This window comes from Pararge aegeria, chromosome 3, assembly GCF_905163445.1.
Source record: "Pararge aegeria chromosome 3, ilParAegt1.1, whole genome shotgun sequence".
Lineage (NCBI taxonomy): Eukaryota > Metazoa > Arthropoda > Insecta > Lepidoptera > Nymphalidae > Pararge > Pararge aegeria.
This window is the reverse complement of record NC_053182.1, coordinates 18,743,377-18,763,194: the sequence shown is the minus strand read 5'-3', so window position 1 is coordinate 18,763,194 and position 19,818 is coordinate 18,743,377. Positions and strand designations below refer to the sequence as shown.

The 19,818-nt window shown below is 36.9% G+C and overlaps 1 protein-coding gene across 2 annotated transcripts; it reads right to left on the bottom strand.

Annotated features, from left to right (window-relative positions):
- Positions 1-1,111: 1,111 nt before the first annotated feature.
- On the bottom strand, positions 1,112-19,600 carry LOC120637045 (coiled-coil and C2 domain-containing protein 1-like). Of its 2 annotated transcripts, none has more exons than XM_039908640.1 (14): positions 19,267-19,600; positions 17,798-18,008; positions 17,149-17,362; positions 16,343-16,701; positions 15,358-15,579; positions 14,265-14,356; positions 12,551-12,718; positions 11,045-11,231; positions 10,305-10,443; positions 8,312-8,542; positions 7,236-7,413; positions 5,837-5,988; positions 3,236-3,356; positions 1,112-2,376 (listed from the first exon to the last, which is right to left on the bottom strand). In XM_039908640.1, the coding sequence occupies exons 1-14, from the start codon at positions 19,309-19,311 to the stop codon at positions 2,257-2,259; spliced, it is 2,439 nt and encodes an 812-aa protein (XP_039764574.1). In that variant the 5' UTR covers positions 19,312-19,600; the 3' UTR covers positions 1,112-2,256. The 2 variants fall into 2 exon arrangements, with proteins under 2 accessions (XP_039764574.1, XP_039764575.1); XM_039908641.1 differs by having other exon boundaries at positions 3,236-3,326.
- Positions 19,601-19,818: the final 218 nt, after the last annotated feature.

Sequence of the window (19,818 nt, the reverse complement as noted above, 5' to 3'; positions counted from 1 at the left end):
TGGTTTAGATTAAGGCGTAGTGTTTATATTCTCTTTGGATTTAGGTATAGACAATGCTGAGATAAAGATATCTAGAGTTTTAGAATAATTAACGGAACAATCATTTGCCGATAACTTTAATATGAAAATGCGTCCCGCCCGGTAGCCTTATTATCTACATGGACAATATTCTTAAGCGCAGAATAAAGTAGGAGATATCAAACGCTAAATAAAAACATTGAATTCCAGGAAGCAGGCCACTCCGCTCTCAGCTCTCACAAAATAGAAAAATTCTTAAGACTGTTGTTAAACTTTAAAATGATGTTGAAAAAGAGCAATCTACCGAGTTTCATGCCGGCTTCTTCTTAGCAGAATCTGCCTTCCGAACCAGTGGTAGAGACACTACAAACAGATTGACTTGGCGTTCCAAAAGGACTTATAAACTTTGCCTACTTGAAATAAATGAATTTTGAATTTTGATTTAGTTTTTATTTTTAGTTGGCGGCAAATCATAAAACAACCCGAAGTTACAACCAATGAGTAATATTTACTTCACAAGATGTTATTGAATTGTGTCACAAAAAGATTCCACCTTACTGTGTTACTTCTATTAACTAATAATATAAAGATGGAGATATTGTTTGTTTTAACAAGCTTATCTCTTCAACTTTCAGTCTAACTTGAAAAACAGTATTCAGATTATAAGATCCAGCCGCTGAAAGAATTCCTGATACCTGTTAGTTGGTCATATAATACAATAATAAGGTACAACTTATGACATGACCTTGAAACTGCGAAAAATAAGCGTCACCATTAAACCATCATATAATAATCATTACATCGTTAGTTGACGAAAAAAAAATGTGTGAGCCGTCACGGGACGCCTGGCAGATGTGAAACATCGGAATTGTTTTCTACAGAAAGTTATTGCAGATATTGCATAAAGCAATACAAATTCGTTCGACAAATAAAATAAAAAATACAACCAAATGGATAACCACTCCTTTTTGTAAGTACAAAATTAATATTCATTTTTCTTGTTACATACGAAATACTAAAATTCAATCATATAGCGTGGCGAAGCGTCACCACGGCCTGTGTCGCCACGCCAACAATCAGGTTTACCCTCCGCCTATAGATGTTTCACATCAAAAAGATACAGTTTCCAAACAACAATAACAATATTTTTATGTACTTCAAAGTTACTCTTTAAAAAAATTCAAATTCAAAAAGGTTATTTTTATGTAGACCTATCCCAGACACTTGTGAAGCCTTTTATTACTCCCCTGCCTTACTTCCATCGCTAAAACAGTATTATTTAACACTGACAGTTTAAATACACCTTCTCGCCCTAAAAATAATGATTATATTACAATTCTAAAAAAAACATCAACAAAAATTAAATAATATAGCTTAAGGCGATGGTAGGTGGTACCACCTCGCTACTACATCAGCAAGAATAGGCCCTGATGTGGAATTCGCATGTATTTAAAGCTTTAATAAAAAAAAAAAAAATTATGTTATGATGATGACCTAAAAAGCTTGTTAATAGCTACCGTCGTGCAATTTAATCGAATATGTTTGTATGTAAATTCCCTTTAGATGTTTCACTGTCCAAAACGTAAAACAAATATAACTGATCTTCAACGAGACTCATTTATCTCTGAGACTAGTTGTCTATGAGACTAAGTTGTCTATGAGACTAAGCTGTCTCATAGAGACTTAGTTGTCTCTGAGACTAAGTTGTCTATGAGAGTCAGTTGTCTATGACACTCAGTTATAGAGAACCAGTTTTTTTTTTTGAAGTTGTTTTATAGACTCGGTCGTCAATGAGACCCACTTATCTCAGTTGTCTATTTTGAAAGGCCTTAAAGGACTTGAATCCATGGCCGTAAAATAAATTTAAAAAAAAAAATGTTTTCTATGACAATCAGTAGTATAATAGACCAAGTATTTTTTAATTTGTCTATAAGACTTAATTTATCTAGAAGTCTATGAGTGGGTCTCATTTTCTTTGAGACTAAGTTGTCTGTGAGACTCAGTTGTCTATGAAACTGGTTACCGTCTTTATTGGGATGCCACTAGCAACCACCGCGAACAAATAGAAATAAGACTGGTAGTAAATGTCTTTTAGGCTCTATTGTCTATGGGACTCAGTTGTCTAAGACTCGACCCGTCTATATTGAGAATGCCACTACTATCCATCGCGAACCGATAGCAACGTAGCTCGAATGAAATGGGTAGTAATTGTTTTTGTGACCCAGTTGTCTTTGGGACTCAGTTGTCTATGACGAGCCAGCGGTGTGTGGTGCTTTCGACTTGCTGCTGCAATAAAGGTGTGCGCACGCGCAGCTTTACTTCCAAGGAGCCCCCAGCGGGACGTCGACCGTCCATTAGCTGTAAAATAAAATTACACTTTGATAAACTTAATTAAATCCCACTGTTAGAAGCCTCCTCTATTATAGCATTGAGGAATTTAAACTTAGTGCTGGTACTGTGAATTTGTAGTCAGAAAACTCCAATACAAAGCAATTATTGGGCATTTCATATTAATACAGTGGAATCTCTATAACTCGAACCTCGTTAAGTCGATATCCTCAGTAAGTCGAAAAAATTGCCATTCCCTTCCGCTGAACACCGCTGTAACTCGAACAAAATGTTATTTCCTTACGAGTATTGATGATACATATTTATACTCTATAACTCGATTTTTAAAAAGGAGACTCCGTAAGTCGTAGTTAGTAAAATATAATGACGTCTTAATTGGGATTCCCCGAACAATAAAATCCAAAAGGAATGTTCGGGTTCGGGGCTCCTAACCTATGGTTTTTTTCTTGTGCACGTGTAGGTGCATATAGTTGAATTATTATTCAAATTCGACTCTACAAATCGAAATATACACTTAAAATCGCGCCTCTGTAAGTCGAAATTTCAGCAGTTGAGTCATATGTATCTCGAAGTTCTTGTTAAGTCGAAAACTCATTTTTTTTTGCATTTGCCTTGACATTCGAGTTATGGAGATTCCACTGTATTATATATGTATATTATTATTATATAAATGTATGTACGTTTCATTATAAACTATCTCTCAAGTACTGCACCAATCTTGAGAAAATGTGGCATAGAGACACCTTTTTATTTTAAACAGTTTCAACGAAACGAGTTTTTTATATTGAACGTATTGTAAAGTCATAATATACTATGGAATTCCGCAAATTTACGCCTGCTTCTATCCAAGAGACGTTAAAATTCTCACCGGGAACGCCTCGTGTAGCGTGACCTGCGTCTCCAACGGTGCCAGCTTGACAGTGAGGCTGCCCAACAGCGAGTCCTTGCTGAACCAGCCGCTGCAACACAACCCACTACAGCTGCCACACCTGTGGTGTTACACTACTGCTACACACTACACATGACGGGCACAAACATGCATCCATGGACGTGAATAATGAAGTAAATAACAATTCAAAAAAAAGTTCAAAGGAGAATGCCGGAACACGGTTTCGTTTTACACGGTGCCTCATTCAAATTGGTACCAAAAATTAAGGTTTTATTTTTAAAAAAAACCTCGACGGATAAAAAATCTTATAATGAAATATAGTGTATATATTCGTAGTTCTATTGATTTCGTCATCTTGTTTAAATCTACTCAAAAAATCAAAAGACGTACGTCACTTGTGTACGTAAAAACAATAAAAAACGAAAAATACATATTGTGAACAGTACCATCAATAGGTAGGTACAATCATCAAAAAAACCTTAATTCACGAACTTCATTTGCTTGTAACTCTGAAATCCAGCGAACTAGAGTTTTAATGTTTTTGGTAATTAAGCCCTTAAGAATTAGATAAATTCCATGAAGGCACCTTATAAACAAAATCCCATTCTTCGTCCAGCATTCTCCTTTACTTTTAAATAGAAATATAAAACTGGGCTATATAAAAGCATTTGTAAAATAAGTAGGTGCGTATGAAAGTTTTAAGCACTGGTTTAATTTAAAAAAAAATAATCTTATATTCAACAAAACAGCGTAGTCGGTGGCCGCCTCAGTGGTGCTAATAAGCTTAATGGAATGTGTCCAAGTAAAAAAGTGTATTCGATTTTTTTCCTATGTCTGAGGTGTTTGTATCATCTTTGATTGGATTTAAGATATTGTTCAGCCGTTGAATGAATTTTCGATAAAACTATTTTAACCTCTTTTTTCCTAATAATAATAATAATAATAATAGCTTTATTATTCCTTAAAATGGATTCTAAATTTACATACAACAAATGTTTAGGTTAGTATTTTTTCTTTAAACTATGTTAGATTTAATATTTGTTTATGTTTTTTTTCCTAATAGTGAATGATAATCATTAAAAGCTTTAGCATTATGTTATCTTACACAAAATGGTACTAAATTTACGATACTGCGCTGTTATGCCCACTGTCTATAATTGTTTTTTTGGACTAATAAACTGACATAAGGAACAATTTCTTTCAGCGGCCGGCCAATCGGTTATTTCTTTATCAAGAACACATACATTATACATTAAAATGCGAATATAATGTTTTAATTCAAAATCCAAAATTCATTTATTTTAAGTAGGCCTAGTTTATAAGCACTTTGGAAACGTCAAGTCAGTCTTTTTGTAGTGACTCTACCACCGGTTTGGTAGGCAGATTTCACTGAGAAGAGCCGGCAAGAAACTCAGACAAATAAAAAGAAAGAAAGAATAAAAATAATTTTGCTTTGATCTACCTGTACAAAAACATCCACAAGTTTACATGCAATACAATACAATGAACACGTAAAGTTATATATTGTAATGTTGATGAACATCGTCTTTGTAATTATGTAATTTTAACCTGCGCCATTAAACAATAGAGTTATAAAAAGCGGCTGACCTCGTGCATAAGCAGAATATTCGCACTCACTTACATTGTGCGACAGACTTAGGGCGACCTCTGATACTCTAAACCTCTAACTTGACTAGTTAATAAAATATCACTTGTTTTGAAAATGAAGGAAACATCGATAGGAAAGCTGAATGCCTGAGAGCTCTGCATTATGTTCTGAAAGGCGTGTGAAGTCCATCAATCCGCACTTGGCCAGCGTGGTGGACCACAGCCTAAAATCTGGGAGGACACGCGTTTTTTGAGTATGGAAATACTTAGACAACAGATTAAAATGGGTCTTATTTGAATAGCGTTAGAACCCAAATTGGTCTACGATTCTTTAGTTTGGGATTTTGACAACGTTTGTAAAAAGAAAAATCAAAAGTATAGGAGTTGCGACTCTAAAGCGACTGATATTAGGTTCATTTTACTTTGATGATGGGTGAATAATATACTAATATTATAAATGTGAAAGTGTGGACTTTTGGATGTTTGGATCTTTGTTACTCAATCACGCAAGAACGACTGAACTGATATGCAAGAAATTTGTCATGCACGTAGCCTTTGACATGGAAAAGCACATAGGCTACCTTTTATCCCGATTCCTTAAGTAGTTCCAGAGGGAAAATTGATAATTGTTTACGAGCTAAGCAGCCGTCAGACAGCTTTAAAATTTGGTATGCATGTCACCTATACTATGGAAAAGGACATGTACTTTCTTTACCAATCTCTCAAATGGTTCCCGCGGAAAATTAGCACAAGGCAAATTAGCACATAGGCTACTTTTTATCCCGGGAAATAAGAGAGTTCCCGCGGGAATAACTTAACCAACGCGAACTAAGTTCCGGTTATCAGTTAGTACTTAATATATTAATTAATGGCTCGGTAACGGTTTGATGATGATGTTGATAACCATGCGCTACTGGTCGGTGTTTCAGTAACCAGGGGTAGGTATTCTACCCTCATAACGGTTTAACTCACCCCCTGGAGTAGACCTCGAACTTGATGCCGTGCCTCTTGAACACCCTAAGACAGACCCTCGCGCCGCGTTGTATGGGCAGGGTGAACACGGAGTCGTACTGGGGACTGTTCGTGTCCTTCACTAGGTTTGTCTTGTCTGATATCGGTGCCTCCTATAAAGTCACGCAATTTCTTATTTATAACATAGCTCATATAAATTCTTTATTGCACACACATAAACAAAATGTAAAAAGCATAGCAATATATCTTAATATATATAAATCTCCTGTCACGATGTTTGTCCGCGATGGACTCCTAAACTACTTAACCGATTTTAAATTAAATTGACACACCGTGAGCAGTCTGGTCCAACTTAAGAGATAGGATAGCTTAGATCTTTAATTATAGTCGCAATTTTATTTTATTGCAAATTATTTGTCTATAATTAATTGACAGTCACATGTTATATATATACTACTATACTCATTTAAGGCTTAGCGATACTGAATACCTTAAAAACAATATCAAACGCAGACGAAGTCGCGGGCAACAGCCAGTAAATTATATATCATTATAGTTTTAGTAAGAAAATTGTATGTAAATTAAATATAAATAATCTTATTTATAAATTTTAATTTAATATTACTAATCAATCTATTATCATAGCTTAATTCATATTTATATTATTATTTTTAATAATATTTTACTAAATAAAATAATTATTTAAGTTTTTAATTTGTAACCGTAGATAACAACGATAATGCTGTATACACCTATAATTGTTTATTGTAATGGCACTAGACAGAATTTGTCATTCTAATTTGTAATATTGTTGATGTTGGAAAAGAGCAACTGCTGAGTTTCTTGCCGGCTTCTTCTCGGTAGAATCTGCCTTCCGAACCGGTGGTAGAATCACTACAAACAGACAGACTTGACGTTATAAAAGTGCTTATATTAGGCCTACTTGAAATAAATGAATTTTGAATTTTTAAGACATAATATTTTTTCTATGAATGTAGTTACAATTAATTACAATTAAACTGGTGTGTCTTATGAATAAATACATAAATTCTTTATTGCACACACAGAAAAACAAAATACAAAAAGCATAGCATATATAAATTCTTTATTACACACACATAAACAAAAAAAGAAACACAATAGTTAATTTAAAAAAAAAACCATGTATTTAATCAAGGCATACAAAACTTAATTGATTATTATTAAAACAGTATTAACGTGGATGAGAAACGCTAAGGAAAGAAGGGAATGGAGAGAGCTAAGTTAATAATTCGGTAGAAGTCTTTTCCTATCAGCTGTTACCAGATAAATAAACAAATGTTATGTATAACCAGGATTCGGTAGTCGGGCCAAATCACAGTGACCAAACGTGGTGGGCACCACCCCTTATATTTCTTACCTGAGGAAAAGGAAACTCGAATTTCACATAAGTATCAACATCCTTTGGGTTAGGGACGTTGTACGCGATGCCGCGGACAATTGTAAGCTCAAAGTCGTTCTCGTTAAGGTCCGTATTGCACTGCACTACGGAGAACTTCCGACTCTCGTAGTGGAATTTCGGTGGGTTTTCACCCATACTGGAATGAGATGATACATAAATATTGTTTAATGCACAGAATTGAGAACATACAGAAACCGTGTACACGACTAATATTGAAGCATCAAAAACCACTCCACTTTTATGTTGTTTCTCGAACAAACGGTTAGTCACTTCATAAAATTTAGCAGTTGAAAGTAATCATTTTACTTCTTATATTTTAAGCGTTTACTGTAAAATGGGAAATTGCAAATCCTGTTTTTGGACACATTAAACGATGTAATAAAAAATAAAACTTATTTTTTATGGTTCTATCGTTTCCCAAAACTGAAAAATGTTTCTGTGATGAACATGAATGTTTTTCAGTGTCCGGGTGTTTATAAAATATTTATGTATATTATTCATAACAATATTCAGCAGTCATCTTAGTACCCATAACATTATACGAGGTTACATAAAATTCATGATTCGTTTAAAGGAAATTGCATACAATTCTACAATAAACTACCCATTAACATATTGAAGAAGTGTCTAGAAGAAGTTTTATTAAAAGTAAGCTTATAGAAAAGTCCTATTATAGTATAAAGGACTACGTAATCGATAAAAAAGCTTGGGTGTGAATGATTGCTCTAACCAGGTTGCTGTTCTAATAAATGACATTGTGAGATGGTGATAACAAAAAAAAACACCCGGCTAAGTTTGTTGTGGGCTTCTTCTTAGACCAGGACGCGTTTGGAACCCTCGTTGCTTTAGTTTTAAGTTTACGAATCTGGTTATCGCCATCATCTCACTACCGTGTAATTCTTATGTACGCATAAAAGTGCCACCTATGCCTACTTGAATAAATATTTTTTTGACTTTTGACTTTGACAAGCTACGCTTACTTTGGGACTAGATGGCGATGTGTGTATTGCCTACTTATTTATTTATTTACATACCCTTTAGCGACAGTCACCACATCTAAGTCCTGTTTCACACTGACAGCTAGATGCTCGAAGCGATTGCTCTCGGCTATATTGCCCATGGACCGATAGTGGTCCCTGTTGGTCAGGCAAAGCTTTAACTGGCTGGTCAACTGCTGGTGGAGACGGCTCAAGACATTTTCGTCATCGAGTTTGATTGCTGTATCGTCTGGAGGGGCGCAGTCGTCGGTCGATATAACGTCGAAACTGTAATAGAACATTTTTATAAATTTAAAATGCATATAAAAATTTTCGGAACCAACAGGATTTGAACCTGCGACTCTCTGGCAATCGCGGTCTGAGCGCGCTTTTTCCAATAAAGCTACGGCTCTCCTAACATCGATGCCGAAATAAGTATACGCCTTTTACATCAGTCTTATAGCGACTGTAGCGGCATCTTGTAGGAAACGTTGCAGTTTCGATCTACGGTTTCAAAGGTCCATATTAAAATGAGTTGATAATTCCTCCAAATGTAGGTAAAAACACTAATAAAACTTATAAAATTTTTCATCATATCGTTGCGTGCTAGTTTCTTGATTAGCAAGAACACCTGATGAATCTTGAAAGACTTCAATCTTTTCTTCACTACAATGTTCTAGAGCACAATCGCAGGTCAATCGTCCAGAATGTTAGCCGAGGACTATATTTCACAATTGACACTAAAGTATCAATTCGGTGTTATTTCACTTTGCTTTCAAAGTAGACTAACTTAGTTGGCCATTTTAGGAAGGTCAGTTGTCGGAGGAGTTGCTACGGCGTCACTAGGGAGAGGGGCGAGCGCATCGGGGGTGGGTAAAGGTTGGTTGACCCCCCTTTTAGGGCTGAATGGCTTCCTGCCCGCCTGTCTTACCGCCTGTCGGTCGAGCATACTTAATAAGTTCAGTTTTAATATTAACAATGTAACTTTTAAACTAATAATGTTTTATATTAGTGTTCAACATCTATATAATTCTGCATCCCGCTGTGTTACATATTATATTAGGCCTACTAGAAGTAAATTGTTTTTTTTTTTATATGTTATGAGGTGTTTGGCTACACCCACACGCGTCTCCTCGCACTACCGAAGGTTGGCTGCTACAAAGTGCCTTTGCATTAAGGCGTACTTCGCACCACCATAACCAGTCTCTTAAAGAATGGTGAATGGTGAATGAATGAATGAATGAATGAATGAATGATTGAATGAATGCATACACTTTTTTAGTACACCACATAAACATATAGTAAAATAATTATAAGTAAAAATTTAACAAAAAGTATACAATTTGGCGGCCTTATCGCTACATAGCAATCTCTTCCAGGCAACCAAAGCGTTAAAAACAGCTCAAGAAGAGTAGGTGGTGCATTTAAATAAACATGCATATATACCTATATAATGGTGGTGCAAAGAGTAAAAAAAAAAATATGACTCAAAGTCAAAGTCAAAAATATCTTTATTCAAGTAGGCCCATAGGTGGCACTTTTGATGCGTTCATAAGAATTACACGGTAGTGATATGATGGCGATAACCACATTCGTAAACTTAAAACTAAAGCTACGAGGGTTCCTAACGCGTCCTGGTTTGGAACCACAACAAACTTAGCCGGGTGTTTTTATTTTGTTATCACCATGTCACAATGCCATTTAAAATTATTAGAAGAGCAACCTGGTTAGAGCAATAATTCACAACCAAGCTTTTTTATCGATTACGTAGTCCTTTTTACTATAATAGGACTTTACTATAAGCTTACGTTTAATACAAACTTTGAACTTTTTAAGAGACATCTTCAAGATGTCAATGGGTAGTTTATTGTAGAATTGTATGCAATTTCCTAACCTAGTATATTGCACTGTAAGTTTATTCTTACTTCTAATTTTTAAATTATTGCAGTCACATTTTTTTTTTTTAATTTTGAAATGTTTTTATGAAAGTACATTACATTTTCAAATATTTACTGACACTTTCATTATTTTAAAAGTACTTTTTACTCACGTATCTTCAATCTGTTTTTTAGCGGTAGGTGGTAAGGGCAGTGACTTGAGGTCCACTGTAAGACCCCCCTCGGCCGCTTCGATCATGGACTCGAAACCTTTGGCCGCCCGAAGGTATTCTTTAGCTTGGTCAATATCACCTGGTAACGAAGAAGTATATTTTATTATATCATGATTACAAAATATACATAGCGTTCGTTGCTTGTTGGAAATAGAAATACAAACTATGTGAAATATTCAAATCTTTGACATCCTGAAGGTACGGAGTTCTAAAAATAAAATGTAAAACATAGAGATTTGAGTATTTCTTGTATGGCAAAATATGGGTGATGGCAAAGTATGGGGCAGTACACATTTTTAAGTAGTTTTTTAACGTTTTTAAGTAGTACAGTTTTTAAGTACATAACTTTTCTAAGTTCTAACGCACATACGTTTCAAGTAATTAAAATATCACTTACTTCAACGGTGAACGAAAACATCGTGAGGAAACCTGCATGTCTGAGAGTCCTGGATAATGTTCTCAATAAGATGTGTGGACTCCACCAATCCGCACTGGGCCAGCGTGGTGGACTACGGCCTTAACCCCTTTTCACTGTGATAGGAGACCCGTGACCTAGTAGGTTGGTGGTGGGGTTACAATAGAAGTGCATTTATTCATTTATTCATTCGAAAATGTCATCTGTTTACATCTGTCACCTATTCGAATAAACAAATATTAGACTTTGACTTCTTGTAACTTACCGTTCTTCTTCGCAGCTATGGCGGCTTCTTTGAACTGTTTCTGTCTGTGCAGCAACAGAGTTAGTTGCTTGTCGTAACGAGACGGTTGCGGGGTCGCGGCTTTCGGCGAGGGGGACGATTTTGGGGTCGCAGGTTTTGATGAGGGGGGCGATTTCGGGGTCGGCGGGGCTGGCTTCTTCGGGGATGGCTGAGAATACAGTTTTCTTTATATATGGTTATCTTGAAGTTCATCACATCATCATTGACGAGCTCCCTGGCTCAACGGTAACGCTGTGAATTTAAGTAGGTGGTCCCAGGTTTAATTCCCAGCACAGGCAATTTTGGAATTTATAATTTCTGAATTTCCTCTGGTCTGGTGTGACTTTGGCCGTGGCATACCACCCCACCGACATAGTCGCGCCGCTAAGCGATTCAGTGTTCCGGTGCGATGTCGCGTAGAAACCTACTAGGGGTATAACCAGTGGCGTGCACTTCATACATGCACAAAAGCACTGCATACCCAAATTATTTTATAAAACTCGTATTATAGGGGAATTTTTCCATTGTATTCCATGCACCTGCTTTATGCATACACTGGTCAAAAAACCTGTGCACGCCACTGGGTATAACTACCATACTCCCTAACAGGTTGGCCCGCTACTATCTTAGACTGCATCATCACTTACCACCAAGTGAGATTGCAGTCAAGGGTCACCTCAGCAAGAGAGATCTCAGCCACTCATTCGGAGAGATAAACAGCTTGAATATGGTGACGAAACCTGTATACCTGAAAGTTCTCATATTGTTCTCAGAGGCGTGTGAACTCTAACTATCCGCATTTGGCCAGCGTTGTAGACTATGAGAGGAGTCAGGAGACCCGTGCCCTGTAGGTGGCCGGTCATACGTGGGTAATGTGGCGGTCTCTAAATTACTTATCTAGATGGCACCACAAGCAGTGGCGTGCGCTCAATACATTCACAAAAGCACTGCCTACCCTAAAGTTTATATAAAGCCCGAGGAAGGCCAAACCGCGACTTCCTATCTGCGTCCTTAGCAACGTTCTAGGCAGTGGCATGCACTCAACACATGCACAAAAGCACTGCCTACCCTAAAGTTTATATAAAGCCCGAGGAAGGCCAAACCGCGACTTCCTATCTGCGTCCTTAGCAACGTTCTAGGCAGTGGCATGCACTCAACACATGCACAAAAGCACTGCCTACCCTAAAATTTATATACAGCCCGTAGAGGAGGATTTTTGCTATATTATACATGTTTTCTGCTGTATGCATACCCTGGTAAGAAACCCTGTGCACGCCACTGACCACAAGAGCCTGCATCGCGCTAGAAAAGTTCTAACAAATAAAGACCACATATAACTTCGAAAGACGAATGGTCGGACTTCGATCCCCGAGTACGATCACCCGCTAAAAGAAAGATCTTCTTTACGTTACGGTTACGGCCGAACTCATCACCATACCTCCCGTACATTAACGATAATGAGGAATTCTCAAGTAAATAAATACTCACTCCTTCACTGGGCAGCGGAGCATAACCATTGGGCGTGGGCAGATCTTCAGCGGGGATGGGTCTACCAGCGGCGTTCAGTTTTATCGCGTCTTGATATTGTTTGACTATACGACCCATTCTGCGGGCTTTAGACGAGTTGCCTTGTTCCTTGGCCTTTGACTCTTGCTCCTACAATAATTAATTAATTGTGAAAAAATATTTCGAATTAAAATTACAATTATCTTCATTCTTCAGGTGTTTGTTCTTTTTTTTTTGTCTCGTTTTTCTGAGTGGTGTACAAATAAATAAAATAAATAAATTAATAATGTAAATTCAGTAATAATGAAGAAGAATGGCTAACGCCTTGTCAAAATGGTTACTCCCGAGCCAAAAGTGCCCGTAAGCTTGGCAGCATTTTACCATTAACGTTCTGTATAACCATGGACAACCTTTGGGCCAGGTAATCCCCCGAGCCAGGCTCAAAGCCCGTTGACCGCAAACAGCACCCAATCTCCCGGACGAAAATCTTAGATCCCCCACCTCAGCAACCAATTGTCTCCACCGCCAACGGGATGAAGACGTAGCGGTCCAAAATTTAGGCATATTTTTAATTTTTTTGCTGCTCCGGCCCCCGGGTTTTGCCAAGAGACGAGTGTTGCCATCGGGCGTTGCGGGCCCCGCCCGTCCGTTCAGTTTAAACCCAGCGGCTAAAGTACGCAGGGCACATTAACACATATAAGGGCCCGCGTTCTCAGCTGACAGCGTTGATAAATAGTTCAAACTTCTTTATGGATATCTTATAAAAGACGAACTAAAGTAACATGATAGACACTTGCGATCCATATACAAGACGTACTAAACTTGCATAAAAGACACTTGCGTTCCATATACAAGACGTACTAAACTTGCATAAAAGACACTTGCGATCCATATACAAGACGTACTAAACTTGCATAAAAGACACTTGCGATCCATATACAAGACGTACTAAACTTGCATAAAAGACACTTGCGATCCATATACAAGACGTACTAAACTTGCATAAAAGACACTTGCGTTCCATATAGAAGACGTACTAAACTTGCATAAAAGACACTTGCGATCCATATACAAGACGTACTAAACTTGCATAAAAGACACTTGCGATCCATATACAAGACGTACTAAACTTGCATAAAAGACACTTGCGATCCATATACAAGACGTACTAAACTTGCATAAAAGACACTTGCGTTCCATATACAAGACGTACTAAACTTGCATAAAAGACATTTACGGCCTGTATACGAGATGTACAAATTTGCATAAATGACACTTCCGATCCTTATACGAGACTTACTAGATTTGCATAAAAGACACTTGCGCCCCATAAACGAAAAGTGCCAATTTGCATAAAGGACACTTGCGATCCATATACGAGACGTTCTAAACTTGCATAAAAGACACTTGCTACCTGCATACCAGACGAACTAAACACGCATAAAAGACATCTCTGATCCGTATACGAGACATACTAAACATTCACAAAAGACACTTGCCATCAATTTTACCATCCGCTCGGGCCATTATTACTATAAAAAAAAACATAAAGGTGTGCTAATGAGTTAACACGACACTGGCCTTTAAGAAATCTAATCTCTAAAAGCGCGGGTTATACAGATAAAATTTCATTGAAATTAGAGCGATCATAAAAGTACAGCTAGTAATGGCAATAAGCTCAAAACTAGAAAGTTACCTGAAAGTGGGCCAGCCTCTGTCGCAACGCCTCGTCGACGCTTGAAGCCGTTATCAGACCCGCCGGTTCAGGAGTTTGCTCTGGCGCTTGTTCTAATGAAAGACGTTTCATTATAGTAAACTGGCTGCCAGTTTGCGGAAGTCTATCCTATTTAATTTATTGTTTTCACGTCAACGTTCATTGCTGGGCATAGATCTCTTGTAATAGGCCAAGTCAAGTAGGCCCATAGGTGGCACTTTTGATGCGAGCATTACACGAGAATTACACGGTAGTGAGATGATGGCGATAACCATATTCGTAAACTTAAAACTAAAACTACGAGGGTTCCAAACGCGTCCTGGTTTAAGAAGAAGCCCACAACAAACTTAGCCGGGTTAGTTAGTATGTTTTCAGAAAAAGTGCGATGAACGATAAGTTTATTAATTCTGCGTTCTCAGTTCTCAATTTGGCAAACTGATGCTTGCTGATTACATAAAAAAAACATCCACAGAATTTCTGCTGGGCTGACGCACAAAATTTGTACACCACTACACAGTTAGGACAATAAAGGACGAATAGAGAATATAAACACACAGACTGCAGTAGAATACAAAAGGCGGCCTTATCGCCTAGAAGCGATCTCTGCCAGGCAACTTTAGGATTAGGACAACAAGAGCGAGAACAAATAGGTGGTGTAAACCTACATTGAAATAACTGCATACGAATACATTAGGGTGGCCCAAAAAAAACCGACTATTTTATTCGAGTCTCGTGTAAAAAACGTGTAAAAAATTTGGAGCGACCTTTAAATATTAAAATTTCGACTTGTGATTTTCAGGATCTTTATCATTTTTCTTATAGAAAAAAAATATTTTTGACGTTTTGGGAAGTTTTTAAAAATATGGAGAGACACTTAAAAAAATTTTTTTTGACCTGCCATTTGGAGGGTACTTTTAAAACATTATAAGCTTACATATTTTGGTAAGAGACTCGAAATATATGTACGAAAATAAGACAATAATGACGTAATTATGTCCCATAAGGTAGCTTATAAGCGTTACATGAAATAAGAAAAAAAATTGCCATTGTACAAAATTGTATCTAGCTAACTTACCAGCAGAGTTCTGCATCTGTTCCTCTCCCTTCTGCTGATCTCTCACGACTGCGGCAATTGCCTCAGTCGTTGGAAGTTCGTTGAGATCCATGTCTTGACCCGACTTGTATGCTTGAACCACGATATCGAATTGTTTTACGACTTTCAAATACTCTAATGCCATTGCTTTGTCACCCGCGTGCTTGCTTGCTAGAGCTGCGGCCTTGAATTCTTCTTTTCGTTCTAAAAGACAGTTATGAAACTTTAAGTCTCGTATTGGATTCATTTGGTTGATGCATAGGTATGATCGGGGGCGAAAATAGGGGGGTATGCACAGGCTATGCAGATAAAATGAAGAATATCTCCAGTACTTGTTATAAATACTTAAGGGTAGGTTTTTTATAACTCTTACAATGCCTATCCTCAAGTTTTTTATAAATCGGACTGGAGATTTTCTTCATTTTATGCCATCTGCATACCCTGTGCATACCCTCTATGCACGCCACTGGGTATGATATTCAAATCAAAGCCAAATATGTAACTGCTAAGTCCCAGGATATAGGCTTTTACCGAGAATTAAATAATGTACTGTGCATTTAATAACATGATTCCGTGTTGGATAGAAGCAAGCGTTACTTTGCGGAGTTCCATGAAATGCAAGGAACCTGAAGCCTAATTTTCTATACTTCGCGAAAATAAGGAGAATCCGTACGGTGTTATTAAGAATTTCTGCAATTTATTTTCTATACTCCACACAAAACAGATCTTCGGCAATGTATTTCTACACGTTTCGCTTCGCCATCGGAGCATCCCCAGGAGATGTTGACTTCACAATAAACAATTGTTAAAAAACGAATTGTTAGGGAGCGAACCGTAGTTCGTTGCCGAAGATCTATGTGGTATGGAGAACACTGTAACAATTCTTCTGCTTTCTCGGAGTATAAGATTCATGTTCATGTATGACATAGTTCAAATTATTTCCCTGTTACAATACAATTAAACTCACTCAATATAACTTGCAATCCCTGCTCTCTTGCTGGATCCATCTCCTCAACGTTAGGAAGAAGTGGAGGTGGCTCTTTTGGTTCTGGGGGCGTTGGAGGTCTTTCATCCGGTTCTGGATCATTCGGTATAGAGGTTGAACGAGGAGGTGGAACTGGAGGGCTAGGTTCGGGGGGTATAATAGGCTGTTCGGGGGGTGTAATTGGCGGTTCGGGGGGCGATGTAGGTTGGGAGTCAGGTGCGGGTTGCTGGGAGTCAGGTTTCCCGAGGCTTACTGGTGGTGGGATGTCTTCATCTTTGATCGGTCTGCCAGCTTTCGCTTGTTTTAGTAGATCGTTTAGAGTTTTGAGACCACGCCCATACCTGTTGGATTATTTTGTATTGTACCTTTTTAAGAGCACTTACTAAATACACAAGAACTGAAAGAAAATCTCCTTTTAGGTTTCCCAGAACGTATTGAAATAAAATACACAATTCCGAAAGTACTTTTGGTAAAAAAATATAATTTGCAAAAGTAAAAGAGTTTGAAACGTTTTTAACGGAAGCGTAACCGAAACCAAAACGTCGTTCTTTTTTTAAGAGATGCTTACTAAATCTACGCTTCGGCCTAGACTTATAAATTTAATAATGTGGTTTATAACAAAAAAAACGAGATAACAATCGTGATAACAAAAAAAAAAAATTACCCACACACACGCGCACGCAAGCACGCACGCACGCACACACATACAAAATAAAACTTTTTTGATTATTAAAACAACTATAACAGAACAGTTATTGTAAACTCGCAACTGGGAATTTGATTCTAACCTTCTAGCCCGACTGCTTTCTCCACTCTGCTTAGCGTTTTTCTCTGCTAATGTATAGTTGGATATTCTCGCTTGCAGCAAATTTATTGTACTACTTGAGGTGCTGCCTGGTGGAGGGGGGGCTGGCCGGCTGGTACGAGGTTGCACTACGGGTGTTTCATCGTCGAGAGACATTTCTTGTAATTCTTTAAGTAAGTCTGGGTCATCTTCATCACCTGCAAAAGATTTCTATTGCTGTCAGCAATCATACTGTAGAAGAAACTTAGCAGCTTTTTTTCTTTCAATATCACATAAGCAAACAGAAGCGGTGAAAGCGTAGTGGGTGAAGCATCGCCTTTCCTTTCGTGGAGACATTATAAGAGACCTGGCAGTCACCACTGACTTTGCGGACTTGTTGCATGGAGCATGTGAGTTTTTAATTTAAGCAATTTAAATATCACTTGCTTTAAAACGGTGAAGGAAAACAATGTGAGGAAACCTGATTTTTTGGGTTTTCCTAATTTTTTTTGTGTCCTTTAACATCCTGGAAGTGGAATTGGAAGAGTAATTTTCGAGTCTGTACATAACACACACAGAAATAGATTATCACCTAAATTATATTTATTAGTTTCAATAATAGTTGTATAGATCTTAGGAGGTTATAAAAATACCAGACACATCTTCATCAGACGGTATGTCCCGCAAGCTGTCAGCAATCATACTGTCAAGGTCAGCAACAACTGCTGGGACCTTCTTCCTGTGCTGCTGTTTACCACCACCACCACTGATAGCTGCCAGCTCTGCTTCTAGATCTATATCATCATCAGACTCATCCATCGGTTCATCCGCATCATCTACATCGGGTATATCTAGTAGGCCAAACTGAAAAGTATGTTTTTACGCATTAAAAAAGAAGATAAACTGATTTCCTTTTCTGAAGAGAACCAATTGACTGACCCAAGCAGATTTCTAAGTGGAACTTATAATAGATTTGATTTTTTGTGAAACATTAAAGATACTAAAGAAAGGTATATGAAAGTCTGTCTTGTATGAGGCCATACTTCCTCATATCAAATATACAAAAACCAAATAACATTAAAGTTATACTCTAGAAATGGGCCAAAGACTAATGTTATTATAAGGGTGACTAATATAATTATGTTCTTAGGTAAATTTTAAGAAATCACTAATTAACAGTTCAAGAACACCTAAACCATAAGATGATGTAGTGCGTTGACTTTATTGTACATTGCCCTTTGCATGAATAAACACGAAATCCAAAATTTAAAAATGTACAGTTGTATATAGAATAAGTCTATATTCATTTGTTTTGTTTTGTGAGATGTCTCTCAATAAGTTCAAAGTTTATATAAAACGTAAGCTTGTAGAAAAATCCTATTAGAATATTAAGGATTGCATGTAGGATAAAAAAGTTTGGATATGAATTTCTCTTACTTCATAGCTCAACATTAAATAGACTGTGAGACGGTGATAACAAAAAAAACCTGGCTAAGTTTGTTCTGGGCTCTTCTTAGACCAGGGCGCGTTTGGAACCCTCCTAGCTTTAGTTTTAAGTTGACGAACGCAATTATCACCGTCACTAACATTAGAGTAACATGTTAAATGTATGAACGCTTCATAAGTGCCTGTAATAATGTCTACATGAATAAAACATTTTTGAATGAAGTTTGAATTTGAATTCATAGGAAACTATTCATATGAAAGTGTCTAGACTCATCAGGCTTTTTTTAATAGTTATAATTGACGGACCAAACAGATGGCCCACCTCTTACAAGGAAAAAAAGTAGTGTAAACACTTTTAGGTGGACAAAATATTTTAAAACACATAAAACAGGTAAGATAAATGGACTTTAACTAAAAACCCCTGGGAGTCATCAGAAAAAAAAAGACACTTGTAACTCTAACGTTTATATACTAGTAAATATGTGGCTTTGCATCCTTGAAGGTAGTTTAGATTTGAAAGATAAGCTGTATGAGAATGGTTCAAATCAGGAAATCCTTATTCTCATGATACCTTATTACTCATAAAAATCACAACTCTTACTGCATCATAGAACAGATCTTGTTCATAAGTAAATAAGGTTGGATTAAATCTAGAATCTCCATATAAATGACTCACCTGTGATAAATTGCCTCTTTTACCAGAACTAGGTTTTTTAAACATTTTGTTTACCTACACTTATACACACAACTCAACTGTAAATAACACTGTATTTATTCAAATTATATTGTTTGCGTTTCCAACATAAGTTTATAATGTTGTTTTCTTGCTTTGATAAACAACACGATAAGTGACCATACAAATTACTTTTTAAAACTATTATAAACGAAAACAATGGATTTGATACCCTTATTTCAATTTGAAGCACACTCGATTAAAATGTACAATTAATTATACTGTGCCCAAACAAATTAAATAAACGACTAAATATTAGTTATTTTCACAAGTTGTGGAAAAATTGTTAAAAAAAACTTGTAAAAACCCACAAAGTCGAAGTTCATTGTGTCATCCAAGTTAAAATGTCAATGTCGAAAATTTACAATTAGGTTTGACAGCTGCCAAACTAGACTCTTTAATCTATTAAAATGTCAATTTAATTTAGGCTAAAACACACGTAGCGCTTTTTATCTTATCTTACTAAAATTACGGTAAAAAGTTTTTTTTAAATGG

Bases quoted from the DNA above. Each gene is read 5' to 3' on its own strand.
- LOC120637045 (XM_039908640.1), bottom strand. From the start codon at position 19,311: ATGTTTAAAAAACCTAGTTCTGGTAAAAGAGGCAATTTATCACAG. The intron at 10,444-11,044 runs GTAAGTTACAAG...CTTCGTTACCAG, and splicing joins CATAGCTGCGAAGAAGAACG to GTGATATTGACCAAGCTAAA. The intron at 8,543-10,304 runs GTGAGTAAAAAG...GTTCTATTACAG, and splicing joins AAAAAACAGATTGAAGATAC to TTTCGACGTTATATCGACCG.